General features: G+C 40.8%; 1 protein-coding gene across 1 annotated transcript; it reads right to left on the bottom strand.

Moving 5' to 3' along the window:
* Positions 1 to 2,160: 2,160 nt before the first annotated feature.
* prrx1b (paired related homeobox 1b) lies at positions 2,161 to 19,420 on the bottom strand. Its single transcript, XM_032572197.1, has 4 exons — positions 18,799 to 19,420; positions 14,340 to 14,515; positions 9,810 to 9,991; positions 2,161 to 2,760 (listed from the first exon to the last, which is right to left on the bottom strand). Exons 1-4 carry the CDS (start codon positions 19,043 to 19,045, stop codon positions 2,628 to 2,630), a joined length of 738 nt encoding a protein of 245 aa, XP_032428088.1. The 5' UTR covers positions 19,046 to 19,420; the 3' UTR covers positions 2,161 to 2,627.
* Positions 19,421 to 25,354: the final 5,934 nt, after the last annotated feature.

Raw genomic sequence — 25,354 nt, 5'->3', positions numbered from 1 at the left:
GGTCCAGGTGTTTGTCAGACTCTGCAACTAAACACGACTCAACTGGTGCCGCCTAGTTTTCAGTGATAATTGTCATTATTTTATATGCATGTTGTTTATTTCTGTGGTTTCTGGGTTTGGTTTGGGTTTTTCTCTCTCTCTGCAGGTGTGGAAGCTGACTTGTTTCCTCTAAACGTCTTTCCTTTTTCCTCTCTTTGTCCTATTAGAAATAGACGCACATTTATAATAAAGTTTCCCATAAATCATCAGGTTTGTCATCATGGCAAAGCTGCAACGCTCCACTTGTGAAAGTAACTGAGTTGAGCTTCCCGTCGACTCGCTGCTGAACAGAACACAAAATAAAAAAGCAGCTAAAAGGCTCCAGAAAAAAATCTAACTTAAGAAAATCAACAAATCTAAAAAAAAAAGAAGTAATTTAACTGATTTGAAGTTGCTAAAAACTGCAGGCCTCCGTTTCCCAAACATCTAATGAAGTTATTAATGTTCAGGTCAGTTTGTTTCAGATCATTTTCACTTTAACAGCTTCAGGAGAAAAACATCCTGAAAAAACGCAGAGAATGACACAAAGTTCAAGTTTAACAAAGTTTAGCAGGATTTAACCTTCAGACACCTGAAAACTTCAACTATGAAGCTGAAATGTTACATTTACATGGAGGAAAATATTAAAATGGCATCAATGCTTCCTTAACATAAAACTGAACAAATGTGTGGAAAAACGTCCTAAAAATTAAAAAAACAACAAAGTTTTTATTTTTAAACATCCAGTGTTATAAAAGTTTGGTCATGTTGATACGTCACGATTTTTATTAAACCAGGAAAAAAACAATAATCAGTCACTGTCAGATAATCTGTTTTAAATGTCCAGATTAAGTTATTATAAAAGTTTATTTATATAATAATTTTAAGTCAGTTAGAAAACAGTTTTAGAGCCAAAACCTGAAAAGGAGTTTTAGCTTCTATTAATACAGATTCCAGCTATGGATCCATTATTGTTATAAATCTGTTCAAAATGAACAAAGATGCTGCAAAAATGCCAATAAACATGTAAAATATTACAATTATTTCAACAGGACAATGTTTGAACTGTTATCATTTCTGTTGTTATGAAAGCAGCACAAATAATAAATCAGTCTGTTTGCAAACAGGAAACATTTTTCTTTTAAATCCAAATGTTTTTCTGATAATTCAGTTCAAAATGTCGAGGAAATCCAGATTTAAACTTTCAGCATAAAATTACTAAACTATAGCAGAAAAAACAAAAACAGCTTAAAATGTTTTTAATGAGATTTATGTTGAAAATTTAAAGTTGCGTAACTTGATCAAGTCAGCGTAGAAAAGAAATGTTTTAATTTCTTCAGAAAGGCTGAAAATAAGGAAATAAACATTCAGGAAGTTAAAATGTTTTATTTAAGAATGAATCTAAAACTCAAATACAAATTAGTTTCAGACATTTAATTTTTATTTCTAAAAAATCTGTCTACTTTGAGTTTTCTCTGAATGTGTTTCTCATGTGACTAATAATAATTTAGCTTTAAGTTTTAACTGAAGTTTCTGAACAGAGCTCACCGCAGAGACGTTTTACTTTTCAAAGTTTCCCAGCCTGAGTTTGATCCAAAAGGCTCTAAAAGTTTTAAAATCTGGAATAAATCTCAAACTGAATCAGGTTTCAGTGTTTCAGGCGCTGAAAGTTTCTGAATTATAAATCTGTTTTTTCAAGGCACTTGTTCTGATATTCAGCCCGACTCGGAGGACATGTGTTGGTCCGTGCCGAGGGTCACCAGGGGTCGCGAAGAAGAAACGGCGAGCCGTGGAGCAAACGAGGCCCCGGGGCCCCTCTGCATTAAGGAGAGGACTTCCCTCCTCGTAAATATTCGGTTTTTAAAGATGGAAACTTCAGGCTCTTCTAATCTGGGAAAGAAAACACTCCGGACAGAAAGCATGAGCAGCTCGAGTTTTTCTGTTCTCTGGTGATAAATCTCTCCTTTATGGGCCGAGCATGAGCGCCGCGATCAGGTTTGCTTTCCAAATGGCCCCGGCTATAAACAGACTTTATTTCACACAGTGTCTGAAGTGTGATTTAGGTTAGACTGCACTGTAAAAAAACAACAACAAAAATCTGATTTCTGCTGCACAAACGTGACAAATCCTCCAGCTGGAACCTGCTTGGGTTGCTTGAAATGCTGTTTTTATTCATATACAAGGTTCTGTTACAAATAAAGTATATCATAGGAAATTATCTACTGGTTTGGCTTCAGAAATACATTAACTTTATACTGGACTATATGACATGTAGGTCAGAATGCACTGAAGCGGCTTTTCAGTGGTATAACATGGAGAAAAAACATGTTTTTAAAAAAATATAGAGTAAATGACAAAGTGTTTGCTTGGCTGGTCCCACTTTTGGTTTTTATCCGCAACGTTTAAAAAAGAAGAAAAAGGAAAACGGGGGATTCCAAACGGTCCGGGTCCGAGTCTCAGTCGAAGCCAGACGCTCGACGCTAAATCCGCTCAGGAAGTCCTTCAGAGTTCAGAGAACCTCAGGAGGAAGTAAAGTCACCTCAGGTTAGAAGCCCCGCCCTGGCCCCGGGGCGTCGCCGTTTCCTGTCCTGTCCGGCGGCGGCGGCGGCTCAGTTGACCGTGGGAACCTGGTTCAAGCTGTACTCCTTGGCTTTGAGCCGCAGGTTGGCGATGCTGTTGGCCATGTTCATGCCCTGGGACGTGTTGGTGTTGGAGCAGGTGGGCGGGTAGGTCGCCATGGCGCTGCGGAGAGACGCAACCAAACGTTACTGTCGCCGACACGCGGCCCAAATCCAACATTCACAGACTGAAACCAGAACAGCGGCTCAACGCCCAGTCTAACCAGTTAGCTCATGATCCGAGACGCTTTCTTCATCAAAAACTCCTTCAAGTTTCTTAGAATAAAAGATCAATGCAAAAACCACAAACAGGATCAGTTTCAAAGCAGCACCATTAGGAGCTTTTGTTGGGATGATGCAATAATCCTGGAATTTAGCTTCAATGCTAACTGTGAAAATGTTCATCACACTTAGCTTCCCCTAAATTCATTTTCCTGGAAAAACTAAATGCTAATTTACTTGGCTGTTTTGACAACTTTAAATTGAATAAAGTTCAACATCTGTGTTTTGGTTCTTAACTTTTAAGAATCCTTCAAGTACTTAGATGTTTCATGCTCTTATTTTGAAGGGGGTGAAGACTGTTTCCCGTTTCCTCTCCTCATGTTTTTTTCCCCAATAACTTTAATCAAAACAAGAAACATACAGGAACAAAACAAACAAACAAAAAAGACACAAAATACAACGAATACAACATTTATAGAAAATGTAAATTATAACGTTGAAATTAAATTCATTGATCAGTTTTGGAGTCTTTCAAGGTCAGATTTAATTTGAATTGAACTTAGTTCTTTAGCATTAGCTTCTGCTAAATACTGTGTTTTAGCGCACTAGCATTAGCAGTACTAATGTTTATGATTGGCACTTCATGGTTAGCGCAGCTAGCCTTTTAGCCATCGCTGCCCATCACTGAACAATCATAGATAAAATTCACTAACTTCAGATTCTGACTATTTTTGTCAATTGTTTGACATTTAGAAAGTTTTTTCCTCAGTTTTTATCTTCATCATCGTCTTCACCCTGACATTGTTCTCCATCTTGATTCTCCTTCACCGCCGTCAGACCTCAGCTCTGATTGGTTCTCAGTTTAACAATCATTTCACTTCTCGAAATTATAAAAACAATTTTCATGAATAACAGATTAAATCAATAATTATCTAATGGAGACAGAAAGGATTCATATCAAATAAACTCTAAACTCTCCTAGTGACGGTTTGAAGTGTGGATTATTCTAACCTTGGGACAATCGCCATAGCAACCGTGGTTACTATGGCGATTCCCGCCCTGCATTTCCTGAATTTTCCGGTTAGTCAAAGATCTGATTTCAAAATGTAAAACTGATTTTCTATCTTAGCTCTTCAGAAGGACTGAAGTTACTGACTGGTTTAAAACTGGTTGGTGACGTTAGCAAAAAATTTGATCCATTTATAAATTCCCTGAGATATTTTTATTTTTTGTTTTTCTTTAAAATCTATTTTAGTGAAGAAAAAAAAAAAAGAAAATCATGGTCAGGTTTGTTCAGGTTGGATCTAGGCTTGTGTTTCTACAATGTTATTTATTTATTTTGTTTTTTTTATCTTTGAGATTAAAAGATGCAACAAAAAGATAAAATTAACAGAAAAAATTTAATATAGTTACTTTCACTTTTAGACAGAGAAAAAAGCAAAAAAGTAGAAAAACTGCATTTAAGGTGATCTGGTCTCCAGCTAACTGCTGCTCCATGGGACAGGGTGGGAGTTGCCATGGCAACCGTGGTTACTAAGGCAACTCCCACTGCATTGTTAGAACATTCAAAAAATGGCTTCCAGACACGTCTCTCCTGCAGGTTCACTTCGTACAGCAGCAGGCTGGTTCCCTGACGGCGTCGCTCCGGTCCGCCGCAGGAGAATCCTGAGTTCGATGAAACCGCTCGATGAAACCGCTCGATTAAACCGTTCGATGAAACCGTTCGATGAAACCGCTCGATGAAACCGCTCGATGAAACCGTTCGATGAAACCGTTCGATGAAACCGTTCGATGAAACCGCTCGATGAAACCGTTCGATGAAACCGTTCGATTAAACCGCTCGATGAAACCGCTCGATGAAACCGTTCGATGAAACCGTTCGATGAAACCGTTCGATGAAACCGCTCGATGAAACCGCTCGATTAAACCGCTCGATGAAACCGCTCGATTAAACCGCTCGATGAAACCGCTCGATGAAACCGTTCGATGAAACCGTTCGATGAAACCGCTCGATGAAACCGCTCGATGAAACCGTTCGATTAAACCGCTCGATGAAACCGCTCGATGAAACCGCTCGATGAAACCGTTCGATGAAACCGTTCGATGAAACCGCTCGATTAAACCGCTCGATGAAACCGCTCGATGAAACCGTTCGATGAAACCGCTCGATGAAACCGCTCGATGAAACCGTTCGATGAAACCGCTCGATGAAACCGCTCGATGAAACCGTTCGATGAAACCGTTCGATGAAACCGTTCGATGAAACCGTTCGATGAAACCGTTCGATGAAACCGCTCGATGAAACCGTTCGATGAAACCGCTCGATTAAACCGTTCGATGAAACCGCTCGATGAAACCGTTCGATGAAACCGCTCGATGAAACCGCTCGATTAAACCGTTCGATGAAACCGTTCGATGAAACCGCTCGATGAAACCGTTCGATGAAACCGCTCGATGAAACCGTTCGATGAAACCGCTCGATGAAACCGCTCGATGAAACCGTTCGATGAAACCGCTCGATGAAACCGCTCGATTAAACCGTTCGATGAAACCGTTCGATGAAACCGCTCGATGAAACCGTTCGATGAAACCGCTCGATTAAACCGTTCGATGAAACCGCTCGATGAAACCGTTCGATGAAACCGCTCGATGAAACCGCTCGATGAAACCGCTCGATGAAACCGTTCGATGAAACCGTTCGATGAAACCGTTCGATGAAACCGTTCGATGAAACCGCTCGATGAAACCGCTCGATGAAACCGCTCGATGAAACCGCTCGATTAAACCGCTCGATGAAACCGTTCGATGAAACCGTTCGATGAAACCGCTCGATGAAACCGTTCGATTAAACCGTTCGATGAAACCGTTCGATGAAACCGCTCGATGAAACCGTTCGATGAAACCGTTCGATGAAACCGTTCGATGAAACCGTTCGATGAAACCGTTCGATGAAACCGCTCGATGAAACCGCTCGATGAAACCGTTCGATTAAACCGTTCGATGAAACCGTTCGATGAAACCGTTCGATGAAACCGCTCGATGAAACCGTTCGATGAAACCGTTCGATGAAACCGTTCGATGAAACCGTTCGATGAAACCGTTCGATGAAACCGTTCGATGAAACCGCTCGATGAAACCGTTCGATGAAACCGTTCGATGAAACCGTTCGATGAAACCGCTCACAGCCGGAGCCTCAACATGTCAGGCTGCTTCATAACAGGTTACTGTAAATCACAAGCAGCGAAACCAGAGCAGCAAAAGAGCTGTGAGGCGGCAGAGCGGGGTCACGGGGTCACCGCTGGATTTAATACGCTTTGTTTTCACATTATCACCTCGTCAGGCCTGATCGCCCCGACACGCGCAGAGAGAGAGAGATGTTTACATTGAACGCAATTATTCTGGAGCGGGAAGGAACCGGTCCCGGTTCTGGTCCTGATTTATGATCCACAAACAACAGAGAGAAACTGGATCTGACGATCCAGCAGAGTGAAGACGAGCCGTTTGTCTGTGTGGAGATGAAGCTGGCGGCGCAGGCGGCGGCGGCGGCGAGGCGTCCTTCGGCTCAGGAAGCAGAGAAAATTAAATAAATATGTGACGTAAAAGTCAAGCAGTGAAACGTTTCTCCATGTTTTCTACAGAAATCCTCACACAAGCAGCTGCAGGACGTCCAACTCATAGAAAACTAGTCCTGCTCAGTGGAAGGATACGCAGAGAAACACTGATGTTTTCTGGATAACAAAATAGACCCTACACATTAATACAGATTTTTCTTAAAAATCTAAAACCAAATGAATCTCAAATAAATCTTATTTTTATCATTCTTACTCTGTTTCTGTTTAGGATCTATTTTCTCAGTCGTTTTGACGAACGTATTCTTCCACTGATCAGAAGATTTCATTTCAGACTCTGGGAATTATTCCTGTAAATATTTAAAATCTGTAGTTTTCCAGGTTTTTTCTGAGGTTTTCCTTTGAGCTGATGGTTTAATCCAGAACCGAGCGTGTTCTCCGGTTCCAGAAGACAGAGCAGGAATAAAGAAATAAGTCTTGTTAAAGTAGTGCGACCTGTAAATATGAGTAAATCTCTAGAAGGAGCAGCTGCTGAGGAACCTGATTGGTGGAAGGATACGTTGGTGGAAAAAAGATTTCATTGAATTTTATTTATCAATTAAATCCTGAATTTTTCCAAAATGTTTCAGTCGCCTGAGATGTTGAGGATTTTTACTCTTCTTCACTTTCACAACCGGACCAGAACCAGACCAGAACCAGATCAGAACCAGAATCGGATCAGAAGCAGATCAGAACCGGCTCTATCTGCAGGGCTTGGAGAGGAAACATTTAACAGCAGAATGATGTTGAAGCCTCTCAGTCGGTGAACATTCACTGAATATTTATCATAATATTCTACATTTCTTCTCGTTATTTACAGAAATATTCTCCTAATCTGGCCGTAATGTTGTAACATCTGGACTGAATTTCAGCTAGAAACTGTTAGACGACATGCAGGTGACTCTTTTTTCTGTTAATCTTTATTAACTTTGTTAAAAAATGAACCAATGATTAAAGTTTACCGTCTGTTTCAGATGAAGTTAAAGCGTTTGGTTCTTCAGTAGCGCTGAGTCTCTTCCTGCACATTAAAGAGTCACGATGTAACGGTAGAAAAAGGTTTTATAGAAATAGTTTCTGTGAGCTGCAGCTGCGTTGAGGCGGATCAGAGGAGATGAAGACGCTGAGGAGGAATAAGGAGGAAGTTCAGGCGGCGGAGCGGGAGGAAATGAAACCATAACAGAGCCAGACGCCGCGCCGCCGCCGCGCCGCTTCTGAAGCATCAGCTCAGCCTCTTCAGCCCAGAGATGTTCTACAGAACCAGCACCAAGATGTTCTACAGAACATTTACTGAACTTCTTCATGCCTCATATTTCTCTGACTCCTGCAGCGACGCTTGATAAGAAAACACACAAACGTTTTCCAATTCCTTTACACACAAAGTGACGTTTAAGACTCATCAGACCAAAACTGGTTTCTAACTTTACTTTCACTCTCAGACCTGAGCAAAGAAAATGTTTTATTGTCACTAAATGCTGAGGCAACGTTTATAAAATTACTGGAACAAACTAAAGTTTTTATTTTGTTTTATCAAATCTTTCTCTGTTCCTGGAAATGTTGCATTTAGTTAGCCAGATTAACTTAGCTGCTAAGCTAGTAACAATAACATGGTACTAGCCAAAGCATTGATGAGGCTGTAATGCTAATTGTTAGCTAATGTATTTACTCTAAAAGATTTAACTTGGAGATCACATCAAACTGGATTTAATCAGATTTTACTTGAAGATTGAAAATAGTAGATTTTTCCTCACTTTAAGCTCTGTGTCCAGGCTAACAAGCTAACAGGCTAACTGTCTGCAGCCATTTTATTGAGCTAATAGCAACATGTGGTGCTGTTCAAAGTAAAAGCACTTCTTACATTTTTTGATAACAAACACACTGTGAACTCAAAACTGGATCATGAAATCTTTAACGTTTCTCCACAGACCTCCAGAACAAAAAAAGTTTTTATCCCCATATACCTGGAAAATATTTTTAAAAATTATTAAAACTAACTGAAGTTTTCATTTTGCTTCATCAAATATTTCTCAGTTGCTGGAAACAAAATTTATTATAAAGAAAATAGAGATCAATTTAGCCGTTAAGCTAATTAGCAATAATATGCTAGTAGCCAAAGCATGGATGATATTCTAATGCTAACACTTAGCTCATATATTTATTGATCCATCAAATCCAATCAGATTTAAACAGATTTCCTTTGAGGGTTAAAAATATTTTTTCTGGTTTTTATGCACAGTAACCAGGCTAACTGTCTTTAGCTGCCTTAGCATGCTAACAGCAGCAAACAGTGGTGTTCAAATAAAACCACAGCGTTTGCAATCACTATTTTTTCACAACTCTTTATATTCTGAATAAAGCATGAAGAAAAATGATGCTATGTTCCTAATTTACAGAAAATGAGGACAGGAAAGTTTTGTCTGTTCAGAAAATGTGCAGCGTCAGCAGTTTCTACCAAAACAGCGGCTGCTGAAGCTGCTGATGTGGGACGGACATTAATTTACACACGGGGTGTGCCGTGGTGGCGTAGCGGTTAGCGCGACCCGTATTTGGAGGCCTTGAGTCCTCAACGCGGCCGTTGCGGGTTCGACTCCTGGACCCGGCGATATTTGCCGCATGTCTTCCCCCCTCTCCTTCCCCATTTCCTGTCAGCCTGCTGTCATATAAGGGACACTAGAGCCACAAAAGACCCCCTGGAGGGGTTAAAAAAATAAATAATAAAAATGTACACACAACCGCATTCATGAGCATTTATGCTTTCAAACTCAGCATCAACACATGATTTAGTGATAAAAACCATGAAGTGAGCAGCTTGTTGCTGCAGCTGATGACTTTTGGATTCATGCCGCAGCCATGTTGAATTCTGAAGTTCAAACCTTCAGAACTAATAAAGGCGTAGTCATTTTCTCATTGCTGAATCCTGGTTGTACTGGCATTACCTTTGGTTGATCACTGGTCAGACTGGGAGCTTTCTGTGTCCCAGTTAAACTCCAGAGTTAGCTTGAGACAAGCTGCCGGCTAACAGAATATATCTGGATCCCTGTTGAGATCGTCCGGTTCTGTCTGATGAGGTAAGTCGGATATAAAAGAGGTTTCTCAACAGTATAGACCTCAAAATCCAACATGAGTGTAAAAATCGTTCAATTAGCATCCCTGTCAGTTTGCATTTTATTAAATCTCTCCAACTGTTTGGATGCTTAAAGTCCAATAAACAAACCATGTTAGGGTTTACGACAACTAGCTGCAAAGATAAAGCCTCTGATTTAGTTTTTAACTGCAGCGTACTGAAGGTCAGCACCAGGGAAGTATCCCAGCTTTGGGTTGGCTCGTGTTGAAGAAGCAGACTGACCTGTAGGGGGCAGCGCTGCCCCAGGACAGGTAGTCGTTGGGGCGCGGCGCGGGGCGTGGCACGATGGGCTGCTCCACCGCCGTGACTTCTCCTGAGTAAGACTTGAGCAGAGAGGCGTTTTTGCTGGCCAGCATGGCTCGCTCATTCCTGCGAAACTTGGCTCTCCTGTTCTGGAACCAGACCTGCAACGACACAAAGACACGAGGAGTGAGAACAACCGCGCCTCACAAGCCGACCATGAGCAAAACGGCTGGTTGGACCGCCCCAAAAACTCAGCAGCCACGACATAAAACTGGGATCAGTGCTTAAAAACATCCTCACAATATTTCTATGTTCTGCTTTCCATCTTGTAGGCAAATAAATTGAAAAATAACTCAAACTTTTCGTGACTTGACACTTTCAAAAAATGCTGTTTTCTCATCATTGTTCCGAAAACTTTCAGTGAAGAAGAAAAAGTTCTAGAAACTCGGTTACTTTCTGTAAATCCCAAACTAAGAACTTTCCTCTTTCAGCAGCTTATCTTGACAATCAGAAGATCAACTTCAGGGATGTTTCAGGAGTCAAGTTGGACATTTTGACATAAACTTTAGTTTCATTTTATCTTTGAATCCTATAAAATCTGGGAGGGCAGGAAATGTGCACCACCGTCACCCCTTAAAAAGTAGCTAAAACGTTAGCATCACTCACCCTAAAGCACCAATCATAAAGCTCCGCTAACGCTAACGCGCTACAGCAACACAGAATTTAGAGGAAACAGAACTTTTCATTACTCACTTCAAAATAAGAGCATAAATATATAAACATTCAACCACATGAAGGATTCTTAAAAGTTAATAACCAAAACTTCAACTCAGATGTTGAACTTTATTCAGCTGAAGGTTCACAGAGCATCCAACTAAATCAGGATTTATCTGGACAAATTAATTTAGGGGAAGCTAAGTGTGCTAAACACTTTCAGAGTTAGCAAACTGCTAAGAACTAAATGAAACATTATCTCTCTCTTAGCAGATTAATGGAAGAGTTTCCACCCTGCGGGTGTAGATGATGGATGGAGGCTCTCAGGAGCTGCTAGCTCGACTCATCCATGAAATTCTCCCGGATTCTCTGGACTAGCATGAAATGCTGCAGCTAACATCCTGAGGTCTTCCCACCGGGTTACAGCGCTGGCTATCTTTTACTTTCTGCAGTAGTTTCAGGCTGAGCCAGTCGTTTTCTGGCTCCAATGGGAGAAAACGGCTCAGAAACGCGCAGAAAGAAGAACGGAGCAGCAGGCCAAGCGGCCCAGACGGAGTCCCAGCGCCCGGTCGGATCCTGGCCCGAACACAACAGCCTTTTCATATCTGGTTCCCGGGTTTTCGCTCATTATCTGCAGTTAGATTCAGCCGCAGAGACCAGAGCCATGTAGAAGTTTAAATCATGACATGTGAGGAGGTTTCTTCATCAGCCCGGCTGCCTCCGTCCTCGGCGTACGGCGATGACTCAAAGCGCGGAGTGGGGGCGCCGGGATGTTGTTTCTTGCTGTGAAATCAAATCCATTATTAGAAGCTGCCGGCGCTCACAGGGCCTCGCTGACGCACAGCCTCTGGAATGAGTCTCTTTTATCAAAGGATTTCTGCACATTAATCACAGATGTGCAGCTCCGCTCGCGCCAACATCACCATTTCCTCCGTTTCCCCGCAGAAGAAAAACTTTCAGTGAGCTGTGCAAGAGGAGGTAGAGTTTATCTGCAGCTTCAGACCAACAGGAGGCCTGGCTGGTTGTTTTCCTGCTTTATTGGACGCAACCTTAATGCGTTTAGAACAACAGTTGCAGGAACGTTTTCTGCAGAGCTGTTTCCCAACATGTGTTCGTCGCCTATAAAATCTGTTTTGCTCTTCGCACGATTGCTGCAGCTGCAGCCGAATGAGTCACAAAACCCTCCTGACATTTGGAGCTTAAAAGTCAAAATAATTCACAAAATAAGCCTGGAAGGTTCTGGAAACCAACAGGAACGTTAAGGGGCTTGTTTTATTTTTCAGAGGAGGAAACGTGTTGATATGAAAACATCTGACACTAAAACCAGAGAGAGCAACCAGATTTCTACAGTAAACGTCACTAAACGCCTGCAAAAAAGGAGAAAAATATTCTGCTCTTGTTTACTTTGTCACTAATATTTAAGCAAAAAGTGATAAATATGTGATCAGCAGGTGATCAGAAATGTGAGGAATCGGTTCTGTTGGGTTCCTGATCGCTCTCAGTTTCAAATCAAATATTTTCCAGTCACATCGATTCAAACCGATTCAGCGATTACGATGTTCACCGTCAGGGCAGTGCGGCTCGATAATGGGCGATTTTCAGCTTCATTCCACCAACGTATCCCTCCACCAATCAGGTGCGGGTCGCCGTTTCTGTTTTTAGATAAATTCCAGATAAAACTGTCAGATTTTCACACAGATTTAGTTTCACCTTTCCTGTTGTTTCTCTGAAATAAAGGCTCTGAAAAAAACATTTAAAATCGAATTGAGACAGAGGAGAAGATCTGGTCTGAGCAGTGGAAGGATACGATGAGAGTCAGCATGGAAATAAGCCCATAACGATGACATCATTCAGTTTAAAACGATTAAAATATCAACCGGTTGTGAAAGTGAAAAAGAGTAAAAATCCTCAACATCTCAGGCGACTGAAACATTTTGGAAAAATTCAGGATTTAATTGATAAATAAAATTCAATGAAATCTTTTTTCCACCAACGTATCCTTCCACCAATCAGGTTCCTCAGCAGCTGCTCCTTCTAGAGATTTACTCATATTTACAGGTCGCACTACTTTAACAAGACTTATTTCTTTATTCCTGCTCTGTCTTCTGGAACCGGAGAACGCGCTCGGTTCTGGATTAAACCATCAGCTCAAAGGAAAACCTCAGAAAAAACCTGGAAAACTACAGATTTTAAATATTTACAGGAATAATTCCCAGAGTCTGAAATGAAATCTTCTGATCAGTGGAAGAATACGTTCGTCAAAACGACTGAGAAAATAGATCCTAAACAGAAACAGAGTAAGAATGATAAAAATAAGATTTATTTGAGATTCATTTGGTTTTAGATTTTTAAGAAAAATCTGTATTAATGTGTAGGGTCTATTTTGTTATCCAGAAAACATCAGTGTTTCTCTGCGTATCCTTCCACTGAGCAGGACTAGTTTTCTATGAGTTGGACGTCCTGCAGCTGCTTGTGTGAGGATTTCTGTAGAAAACATGGAGAAACGTTTCACTGCTTGACTTTTACGTCACATATTTATTTAATTTTCTCTGCTTCCTGAGCCGAAGGACGCCTCGCCGCCGCCGCCTGCGCCGCCAGCTTCATCTCCACACAGACAAACAAACTCCAGCAGGAGCAGAAATAGGAGAAGTTTTCTGATTTCCAACAAGTTCAACTGAACTCAAAACAAAACGCGGAGCAACGAAAGGAAACATTTAAAGTGATACCAAAAATGGAGCCAGAATAAGAGACAAATACAAAAACAAAGCCGTGTTAAAATCTTTAATAACTTTTACTCAGACTGATCTGTTTTTAGACAAAGGAAACTACATTTTGTTATGTATCTTTCCAACAGTCGCCTAAGAAAATAGTGCCTCAGTAACTGCATTATTCCAGATTTCCAGTCCAACTGATCGGTGGAAGAATACGCCGCAAAGCCACCATCAACAGTGTAGAAATCCAGGTGTTATTTGGCTGACAAAGTAGTGCCAAATTAAATTAATGTCTGATGGAAAAATCCTCAGTTAATTAATTACAGAGGTTTGAAAATCTTAACGCAATTAATATCTTTTTATACAAACAAAGGTTCCGACTGGAACCGTTTCCGGTACGCCCGTAAATCGGACGCACAGCTACATCCGCTAACAGCGGCGATGATAAAGTTTCTTTTCTGCTTCTAAACGATCTGATTGGACAAAACAAATATCTGTTGTATTCACGTTGTGCTGAGAGGAGTTAGCCTATCAGTGAAACTATGCTAAATTAAAATAGCATCAATGCTAACATGTAGCAGCTAACGCTAACGTCAGGAAACCTGATGGCTGAAGAACAGATTCAGAATGAATAAATATCTTTGTTGTTGAGCTCATATGCCTGTTTTTCTCATAATTTTGGAGGAAATTGGCTGTTTTAATTGAAATAGTTGGTAAAGTTTTGGATTAATTGTGATTAATTAATTGCAGAAGCTGCAGTTAAACATTAATGGAGTCAGGATGAGATCTGGCCAGAGCCGCGGGGGAAATTACACATCATTACATCCAGTCCTCACACACACACACACACACCCACACACACACACACACACACCGCCAGATCCATGCAGAAGATAGGAACCTGGTGTGGCGGCAGGCGGCGTCTCTAATGAACCACAAACCTCTTATCGTTTCCCTGATGACAAATCTAAACATGTTAATCACTTTCAGCCACTGAGCCGCGTTATTAGCTAAATATATTTATCTGGGCGGTTTGGGGGGGTTAAAGCGAACCAGACCGGTGATTTCAGAATAAAAGCCTCACCTGGACGCGGGCCTCGGTGAGGTTGACCCGCCGGGCCAGGTCCTCCCTGACGAAGGCGTCCGGGTAGTGCGTCCGCTCGAAGACCCGCTCCAGCGCCTGCAGCTGGCTGCTGTTGAAGGTGGTCCGGTTCCGGCGCTGCTTCCGCTTCTTCTTCTCCTCCGTGTTCATCTGCTCGTCTGCAGGAGGAAGAGGAGGAGGAGGAAGAGACGGTTACCATGGAGATCATCAAGCGTCTCCGATCAGGTTGAGCCGCAACCTGTCCTGCTGTATCTGAAGAATGATTCAGTTTTATTGTTGCAGAAGTTCAGATTTCTCCAAACGTCTCACCCAAAATGTTTCGGATCAACTTGAAGCAAAAACGAAAAGAATTTAAAATCATTTTAAATCTGTTTCATCTTTTCTCCTTCAGCAAAATCACAAAGAACCAAAATAAACGGAACTGAACGTTCAGCGATGATCCTGCTGATGACGTCACAATGTTTGAGTTTTTATGACAAATTGTGTTGTACAAATAAACTGTATTCATTGATAATGTTTAAAATATGGCAGTAATTCCTGCTTTGTTTCACTGAACGTGACGTGTTTGTTGGTTTATGAACAATAAAAAAAATCTCCTGTTTTTGTCAAAGTTTATATTTTTCTTTTATTTTAAAACCTAAATGTTACATTTCCTGCAGATGATTATCAAATATTCTAAGTTGTCTTTTATCTAAAGGTTGTGAAACATTAAACCGGGTTTTATTCAGCGGAACCGAGAAGAGAACCGGCTCTTTAGATGGTAAAAAAGAACCCATAAATGTTTATTTAAAGCAACAGAACCAGATTTAATCTGATCCAGAGGATCCTGCTCTGCTGTTATAGCGGACTCATTATTTCTATAAGACAAATAAAACTCGTCTTAATTCGCTGTTAAATGAAACAACCTCCAGAACCGAACCGAATCTCCTTGTGAACGTTCCTGCAGAGGAACCGGAGCCTGCGGCTCCACAACAAAACCACAGAACAAGACTTTCACCAGAGACGCGGCGTAAAGAGTCCTAATTACAAACAGGCAGGAACCCGGAACCTGGAACCCGTCCAGCTGCGGCCCAGAACCGCTTCACCGAACCGAACCGGAACCGAATCTGTTCATCGGGTCCAAACGCAGCTGGACTGACCAGATCTAAACAGGAAGAGCCTCCAGAACTTCCGCTGATTCTCCATCAGCTTCTTACAATATCCTGTAAAATATTTATTTGTAAAAGTTTATAAACTCATAAAATAAATACATGTAAAATTTATTACGTTTTTGTATCCAAGAGCTGCAGCCGGGAATTTTTTAAATTATTATAAACTTTATGTAGCGAGAAATTATTTAAAAAATATTTAAAGTATTTTGTTAGAAATAAAAACCTGATTTAACTAAATTAGGAATTTTGAAAAATATTTTAATTCGGAAAATTCTTTTTTCATTTTGTCATTTTTTCCAACAATTTTATTTGGTTTATTTGGCTGATTATTCAGAAACATTTCAGGTTTGGTTTTGTTCATAAAAATAAACTTAAAAGACTTTGATGTTAAATCATTTTGGGTTTTTACCACAAATTTAGTGTAAAATAAATTATACTAATTAGGATATGAGTGAAAATTTTGATTATATCAAAGCAGTTTTAGAGAAAAGAGACTGATGAGTTCAGAGGGAACACACACACACACACACACACACACACACACACACACACACACACTCTGTCATCGGCTGCCTGTTTGTTTCCCAGCAGGTCGTCGGCGAGTCGAGCTCAGAGTTGATTTGTTGTTTTCAGGTTTCCTCTCATTTGAATCAGAATAAAGTTTTAACTTTTAGCAGGATAAAGTTTCATATGACGGATTTTCCTCAGGAACCTGAACCTCTCTTCAGACTCCCGTTTAGATCCGAACCGCTTTACGGATCAGAACCAAAACATTTTCTCCAAACATTGTTTCAAAATTAAACTCAAATATTTTTCTTGTTTGTTTTTTCTTTTTAAAATTTGCTGTGGTTTTTGTCTGTCAGGTGATTAATTTCTCGCTGACCTTTGACCTTTAATGAAAAGCTGCATATTGATTATTATAGATGTAAGGGAACATTCTCGGTCCTGATTTAGTGGCTGCTGTTCTGGTTCTGATCTGGTCCAATCGGCTCCAGATGAAACTGAACTGATTTGTTTTCCTTCAGCTAATCACACTTTGACCTCTGGGGTTTATCTGGTGACCCCTGGCCGGGGGCCCGGGGCCCCTGTGCTGAAAACCAACAGATTAGAGAAATGAAAACATCATTTCCTTCAGGCAGCCGGGTTCTGCAGAACTTCTGGATCAGAACATTTTCCTCTGAAGGAAAACCAGCAGCAGGTTTCATCTGAACCAAAATCACCTGATTGACAACAAAACTGGAGTTTAAATAAAAAAATCTCCTTTATGGGAAAAAGTTAAGAATTTTCAGGTTCTATAAAAATATGAATATTTTGGGTAAAATTATGTCTAAAAATAACTAAGATCTGAATTAAAAGGAAATAAACAGTTTTATATAATTCTGATTCTGTTTTGCAGATTTTTTTTTGTCATTTTTAAAAATAATTCAACAGGAAATTAATGTGACTGTTTTTCTGGGTTCAGAAACCAAAAACAGATTTTATTTTCCTTTGGCTCAATTTAACAGTTTTACACAAAATATCGACATTTAAAATCATCAAAAACTCTAACTAATGTAACAAACACAATTTAAAATCATTATTTATTAAATCTAAAACTGTTTCAGTTCAGAAAAAGGAGGAAATTTATTTTTACTTCTATTATTTTTTCTCATTTTGGGGTAAAAAGTTTTACTTATAATTCTCAGTTTTTATTCTTGTTGTTTTTTTCTACAAAACGCAAATAAAGCTAAAAAACATAAATGTCCTGCCTCTGATTTCCGCAGTTTGCAGCTAAAACTCAGCGGAGGTTTGATGTGCGGCAAAGTGACGCTGCAGCGGCAGAATGAGCGGCAGAATGAGCGGCTGTCCAATCTGCCACATGGAGGTTTATGAGCTTTTAGTCTCTTTTACAAAAAGATTATAGCAATAAATAACAAATAAGTAATAATATGTGTTTGAATTAATTAAAATGTGTTAATTTGATATTTTTTGATGAGCATTTTTCTTTTGGTTTGGCCTTAAAATGTGCGCGAGAAGGAAAAAGAGAATAAATCAATTACAAATATAATTTAAAAGATATTTAAAATATTTGCGTCGTTGTTTGTATTTTGGCTGCAAATGTTTGAAAATGGGATTAAAATCTGACCGAACGGATTTCAGATTAAAACCGAAATGTTTGCGTCGTTTTCCTGATGACGCAGCTGCTGAGCGGCACTTTGGTTAAAAACCTGCAGCTTTAATCAAAGCCATCCTCATCCTCATCTTCATCTTCATGAGATGCATGGCGTCATTAAAACTGACGGTGAAAGTTTCTCCTGTCATCAATCCAGAACCGGAACCAGAACCAGAACCAGAACCAGAACCAGAACCAGAAGTTATATGACAGGTTTAAATTATTTAAACGGCCTAAAAACATCCATCTGTTGCATTTATAAGTAAAAATATATGAAAAAACATAATTTATCCCGCAACAATAAATAATTTTCTAATTTTGCTGATGATGAAAATCCTCAGATTTTTTTTCTTTCAGAAATGAAGAGCGGCTCTGATTGGCTGATCTGTGGTGGGACACGCGCGCTAATTATGACAGATGATTGGCTCGGATCATGTGAGAGTGTTTGACAGGCTGAAAATAAGCGTGAATTAACGACGTGACCCGCGCACTTCCTGCCGCAGCTCTGCGCTTTTTCCCCCTTTAGAGAAATAACAAAAACAGCCATTAAAACCCAAAGCGGTTCCGTCAACTGGCGCAAACGGAGAGGAGGAGAAGCACTTTATTTACTCTTTCTGCGGCGCAGAGGAGGCCGAGCGGCGCGGCGCGGCGTGGCGCGGCGCGGCGGTTTGCGCCTTTCATGAGGAAGTTCTGGCGCTTTAATGCGCTTTTTACGCACAGAAGGATGGAACATTTAACTAGTTCCTCCCTCTGAAGTAAATAAACACCTGATCAGAGTTTTAACGGGAACTGAGGGAAAACTCCGCAGCTCTGCGCCAATCAGGCGGCGTTCCGTCATCATGTGACTCATATTTTCTGAGTTATTATGTTGATTTTTGTCTGCAGAGGAAACCTGCAGCGTAAATGCGGCCTGGTTGAGGTCAGCGGCGCAGATTTATGGCCCCGAACCTCCCGCCCTCTCCGGGTCCACCAGCGCGCCGCGCGACTTCAAAGCGCGGCTGAGGAGTAATGGCGGCGCTGCGGGGAGCCCGTCAGGATGATGCATGGCCAGGACGCGCGCGCGGCTCCGCGGGCACGTGATGAAAACAGATGAGTTTAGTTTGCTGCTGACAGTCGGACTCCATCTGCGCACACTTACTCTCCTGCTGGGTGGTGTCGCTGCCGCTGGTCAGCCCCGGGGACTCCAGCATGCTGCGCCCGGCCTCCCCGACGCCCTCGTCGGCCTGGGTTCCCACCATCTCCCCGGCCTCCTCCAGGTCCAGCAGGTGGCTCACCGAGAAGTTCTTCTTGGCCTGCAGGTTGTCCAGGTTCGCCGTGATGGGACTCTCCAGACGGTTCGAAATGGCGGCCTGCCGGTCCATTACGTGCGCATAGCTGGAAGTCATGGCGCAAACGCAGGAGAAGCGGAAAAGGCGCAGCGCTGAGGAGGATCACAGCGAGCAGATCCCCGGAAAGCAGCCGCACTCAGACTGGGCTCCGCGGAGCTGTTCACATCCAGAGGAGCCGCGGAGAGCCCGAACCGAGTCCCGAACCGAGTCCCGATCAAACCCAGAGCGACCAATCCATCCGGCGGCGCGGCGAGGCGGAGGAGAGGAGAGGAGAGGAGAGGCGGGAAGCTGGAGGAGGAGAGGAATCACAAGTTCTGCCCCGAGTCGGACCGAGTCACATCTGAGCAGGAAGAGCTGCTGCTGCTGCGGGTGAAGACGAGCAGATGCGCAAAACTCCGAGTGCGCAAAACTGGCCGAGCTGCAGCCAAGAGGCGCGAGGAGGCAGGACTCTCTCTCTCTCTGTCTCTGTCTCTCTCTCTCTCTCTCTCTGTCTCTCTCTCTCTCTCTCTCTCTCTCTCTGTCTCTGTCTCTCTCTCTCTGTCTCTCTCTCTCTCTCTCTCTCTCTGTGTCTCTCTCTCTCTCTCTCTCTCTCTCTCTCTCTGTCTCTCTCTCTCTCTCTGTCTCTCTCTCTCTCTCTCTCTCTCTCTCTCTCCTCCCCCCGCCCTGTTTTTAAATCTGTTATTTCTGACAGATTTTTCTGTCACTCAGCTGAAACATAAATCACTGAAACAAAAACTAAACCAACAGCCATCATAGTTTTACTCACTTTTTTTTGCAGCCATTTTGTTTTCATTTAAGGTCCAGAAACTTCGGACCTTCGGAACAAGAAGATCCAACCAAGCAGGTTCAGTTCGGTCAAAACTAATAAATCAGTTCCCAAAAGATTACAAAGAATCAATAACAGTGATAATAAACCAGGAAATCTTCATTTAACAAATATAAACTCGATGTGACTAAAGAGAAATGATCCAATTAATCAATAATCGCTGAGAAAATAAAACGACTCAGAATTTCAGAACCAAAAAGAAGATTCAGTTTTATTGACATTTCAGGAATGTGAAAATAAATATGATTTTCTAATGATAGAGGGAAAATGGAGGACCAAGAGTTCCTCCCTGTGGAACACCGAGAGCAACAAGTGACCAACAGAACCAGAGAAACCTGAGGAAGCTGCTGAGTTATCAATGTTTTCTCTCTTTTTTTCATTATTCTTGATGTTTAGATAAAATTCTGAAAAACATAAAACTCAGATTTTAGATTTTGATCCATTCTGACAGTTTCTGAAAAACTTTCCTAATTAATATCTGTTTCTGTTTTAGTGGGAACTCCTCCATTGAAATGCTAATAGCGGAGCTAATGTGTCACTTAGCATTCCTCCGTCCCCTGAAAACATTTAGCGCACTTAGCAACTAGAATCTTCTTTTCTAAAGCGTTAATTTTCTTTTCTGTTTTCTCAAGTTTCAGCTTAATAAACTTTGACATGATGAAGTTCTGGTTATAAAAGTAAAACCAGGAGGTTGTAGCACAGAGTGGGACCAGCAAGCTGAAAGGAGTGTTAAAGGATTATCTGCTGCTAAATGCCACGTTGCTAAAATGTACTAGCATCAGCTTCCTTTAAAGGAGCAGATCGTTCATTCCTCTAAATGAACTATTAGCACACCGCTAACATTTTAGTTAGCGCTTCCCATCGCTACTGCTGCTGTGGAGGATTAAAGTTTTAGAAACTCTTCTTCTTCTGTCCTGATGGTTTCTGTCACACTGTAACGCCCGATCCGATCCAATCCGATCCGATTTGATCCGATCCGATCCGATCCGATTTGATCCGATCCGATCCAATTTGATCCGATCCGATTTGATCCGATCCGATCCGATTTGATCCGATCCGATTTGATCCGATCCGATCCGATCCGATTTGATCCGATCCGATCCGATTTGATCCGATCCGATCCGATCCGATCCGATTTGATCCGATCCGATCCGATTTGATCCGATCCGATTTGATCCGATCCAATCCGATCCGATTTGATCTGATCCGATCTGATCCTCAGAACTGGTTCCGGTCCGACCTCTGGCTCTAAACCCATCCAGGCCTTCAGACATCCGGTTCCGGTCGGAGTCCAGGATTCATTCTCAGGTGTTTTCCAGTTTTTTCTCTCCATGTTTAACAGAAATAAAGTTCAGGTGCAGAAACTCCAGATCCTGAAGCTCAGAAGAAATATTTCATCTGGGTAGTAACTAGTTACATTTACTCAGTTACAGTTACTTGAGTAACTTTTTAGGAGTATTTTTATTACACTGTATTGTTTTACTTTTACTTGGGTAATTTTATTATAAATGATTTTGCTCCAGATTTTACCCACAGAATGAAAAATGTTTTAACCAAAACTCAAACTGCAGTTTGTTAAAGTTTTTCATTAAATTAAACTCATTGAGAAAATGTTTATTTTACTGATTTTATTATTTTTTGTTACTTTTTTGAATTATCGTCATATTGATCCTTAAAATACAAAAATGTCCTTTTTATATTTTGTTCCATCTGATGATGTGATTCTTAAAAATGAATAAAGTACTTTAGTAAACTTTTTACCAAACACTTTTTTACTCTTACTTGAGTATTTCTACCGGATACTTTTAGTTTTACTTGAGTAAAAGTATGTTGAAGTATTTCTACACTGTAAAACACTTAAAGATGGTTTAACTTTAAAATGCAACAAGAATCAACTAGTAAATTGTTTTAATTAAAAATTTTAATTTCATTAAGTTGTTTTAACAACAAAACCAGTTTTCTAAACTTGTGTTGACTCGTTAACATTCAGTAGTGAGTTGTTTTCATTTTATTCTGTGATTTAAGCCAAATTATTTCACATTATGCAACAAAACATCTAGTTGAACAATAACACATTTATTTAAAAGAAAAAAAACTCATTTTAAATTAAAAGAATTAAAATTCTTCTAGCCATCTTTTTCTTCTTGTACTAAATTAAATCTAATAAAAAGTTAACTCTGTAAGTTTATCTTTCACAAACTCAAACGTTTCAGTTCCAGTAAAGCAGAAAGATTTCTTTGCCTCAGAGAGAAGAAGCCAGCAGACGCAACCAGAAGCAGCTGTGATGTTTTACAGTGTCATTTTTGGGAACTCCGCCCGGTTCGGTTTCGCTGAAACTTTCTCCGGTTGAGCTTCGACTTTCTGCAGCTTCTCTGAATATTAAACTGGCCTCCAGCTGCAGCTGCACAGTTTATCTGCCCCGGTGTGTGTGTGTGTGTGTGTGTGTGTGTGTGTGTGTGTGTGAGGGGGGGCTCTGAGCTGCCATGGACCCACAGACACCCCGCAGCCTCCAGCCCCCCCCCGATCTGGGAAAAAAACACTTGATGCCATCAAAGAGGCGCAGATTGGGTCCAGATGTTCTCCTCTGGTTCTTTCCATGTATTTAATGAAGGCGCAGCGATGGAGGAGACTTTTTCATCATTAGCTCTCCCCCCAGATTCTCTTTTCCTGCCTACGAGTCGGTTCTGGTGCCAGCTCGAGAATAAAAACAGAAAGAGGAGGGGGCACCAGCGGCCTCCCCGAGTCTCCTCCGGGGCTCCGCGTCTTTGTTCAGCTTCATGAGAACTCGGCCCGTTTTCCTGCAAACATCTGGAGCGGGAAAAACTCCCGATCAGTTCAGAAAATATAAAAACAATGAAATGATGCAATAATCATGTGAACCTCTGGGATGAAGCCGTCAGCTTTACTGCAGATCAAATGTTTTATTTTTTCACTTTTTACTATAAAAACTAAAAACTGTGACAGGATTTAATCCCCGGATGTTTCCTGTCGATCAGCGTCATGAAGGTGTGATGGGGGCGGGGCTTAAAGAGCAGCGAGTCACCTGAGAGGAAGAGGCCGCATGATGATGATGATGATGATGATGATGATGATGATGACGCAAACAGCAGGAAGGAAACCAGCATCATTTCATGAAAATTTTAAACTCATCTGATTTTTATTGTTTTCAACATTTTTCCTTCAAAATAGTAAAATAAAATAAATCATCAAGTTTTGAAACCGAACATTCAAAACTTTAAAGACGTCAGTCGTCAGATTTGTAAATTATTTTAGATCCAAAACTTAAAGAGTCCTGTAGATTTACTTTAAAAAAAAAAAACTGCAGAAAAGAATAAAATATAAAAAGAAAGGAAAAGTAGAACCGTTCAGTCAGTTCTGATCAATAAAATCAGGATTTAATTGATATTTCTTTAAAAATATTTGCTGTATTTCCTCAAGTTTATTAAACTAAAGCAGATTTAGTTTTTCAATAAAAGTCCTGGCAGAAAAAGAGATTTTCTAAAGAGTCACATTAATTCACTTCTGAGCCATTTTGTATTTTGAACGGAAGCCAGGGCCGCACACAGTCAGTCCAGGGGCCGCAAACGGCCCCCGGGCCACATTTTGGACACCTCTGGGCTAAATGATGATTTTTCTGTTACCTTAAAATTTCATGAAAATGATTTGAACTGTTTGCGTAATGAACCTGATAGTATTAATAACCTTATTAAAATCATTTTCACATGAAATTATAAAGAAGGAAAAATATGATTTATGAGGAAATTTTCAAACTAAAACTAGAGGAGTTGGAAAACTATGAAGTTTTTCACTAAAAAATACATTTATAAATACATTTATATATATATATATAAGCATCCCTGTAGGAAGTTCCTATGTTTTTAATTTTTTTGCAGTTGTAATATTTTTTTATTGTTTGTTTCTTTCAGGTTTAAATTTATTTCTCTGTGTTTTTAAAATGTTTTCATTGCTTTAATTATATTTACATTTTCATAATTTTTACATTTTCATAATTTTTAGATTTTAAGCGGATATAATTAATTTAATTTGTCTGGTTTCAGGTTGGTTCCGTTTGGACCTCGATGCTTGTTGCGGTAATGTTTCTGTCTCTTCCCGCATCGTCTCAGTTCTTATGGTTACATTAAAGCTCCGACCCACCGGGCCGGGCAGCAGCGGACCGGACCTGGTTCCGACCCACCGGACCGGGCAGCAGCGGACCGGACCTGGTTCCGACCCACCGGGCCGGGCAGCAGCGAACCGGACCTGGTTCCGACCCGCCCGGCTCATTTGCCTGAATGGGCCCATATGACCGACCCCGTCCCGTAAACCAGCCTGATCGTGCCGGACTCCTCAGAAACCCGCACGCAGCGTCTGATTGCGGAATTGATCCAGAACCGAACCGAGCCGGACCGGACCGAGCCAACTCCAGATCAGCTGCGGCTCTCTGCAGGGAGCCAGCTTCCGGGTTTACACCAATCATCCAATCAGCTAATTTCTGTCAAAAGAAAACAAAGTGCGGGTTTATGTGCTGCAGGCGGTTCTGATGCGGAGTGTTTGGGTTCCTCTGAACATTTATGGGCCGCTGCTGGTTCTGGAAGCGATCAGCAGCTGATTAGAGCGACATGCGGGCTTCCAGAGCAGCAGGAGCCTCATTATCACAGTTTTCTCCTAAATCTGAGACATTTTAATAACTTTCATCTTCCAGCTGCGCGGAACCAAATTCTCTCATTTTCCTTTAAAATCTTCCGTGAAAACAGAAATTTCTGTTTCAAGGAGCGAAATGTTTTATAATTTCTGATTAAATTCAAACAGAAACATCGATTCTGGAGTTTAAAGTTCAAACTCTGTTGAAGGAGTTTAGAGACAAATCAGTGAAAACGGAGTAAATTAATGCAGCACTAATAATAATAATAAATATAATTATAATCATCTGCAGGAGACAGTCGGATGAGGACAATGTTAATATGAGGATGAGTTATGAGTGGCATAAATATAAATCCGGGTTTCCTCTCACCTGAGGCTGCGCGGTAATAAACACCGGGTCACGCTCAGGTGTGCGGGCCGGAAGCTGCAGGTGTGAATGTTTCTGTGAGGCAGAACCAGATGTGACCCGATCCGCTCAGCTGGTTCTGGTCACTTCAGCACAGTTGATTAAAAATGGCTTTTTTTCCTGATTTATTATTTTTAAAATGATTTAAACATCTGCCTCAAAATGGTCAGTTATGTATAAAAATAAGTGCAGAAAGGGTCAAAGGTCACCTTTGAAATAAACTGAAATTTGTCCTGAAACTTGTTTTGAATTTGAAATATCTCTAACAAAATATTTAATCGAGTTCATTACAGTCATTAATTAATCACATTTTAACTGCAAAACATAAATTGTCAAAATAAGCAACATTTTCAATTCAAAACTTTTTTCTAGTAAAATATTGAATAAATATAAATTGTTTTCCGTCCGAAACAAAAACATCAGCAGGTTTTCACTTTAAATCATGTTTGGCTAAATTAATCCGCAGGTTTTTTTTATCAGTTTATTCATCATT

Source organism: Xiphophorus hellerii, chromosome 9, assembly GCF_003331165.1.
Source record: "Xiphophorus hellerii strain 12219 chromosome 9, Xiphophorus_hellerii-4.1, whole genome shotgun sequence".
NCBI lineage: Eukaryota > Metazoa > Chordata > Actinopteri > Cyprinodontiformes > Poeciliidae > Xiphophorus > Xiphophorus hellerii.
Note: the sequence above shows the minus strand (reverse complement) of the source record. Positions and strands in the feature narration are given on the sequence as shown.

Bases quoted from the DNA above. Each gene is read 5' to 3' on its own strand.
- prrx1b (XM_032572197.1), bottom strand. From the start codon at position 19,045: ATGACTTCCAGCTATGCGCACGTAATGGACCGGCAGGCCGCCATTTCG. The intron at 9,992-14,339 runs GTGAGGCTTTTA...GTGTCGTTGCAG, and splicing joins TCACCGAGGCCCGCGTCCAG to GTCTGGTTCCAGAACAGGAG. The intron at 2,761-9,809 runs GTCAGTCTGCTT...GTCTCTCCGCAG, and splicing joins GGCAGCGCTGCCCCCTACAG to CGCCATGGCGACCTACCCGC.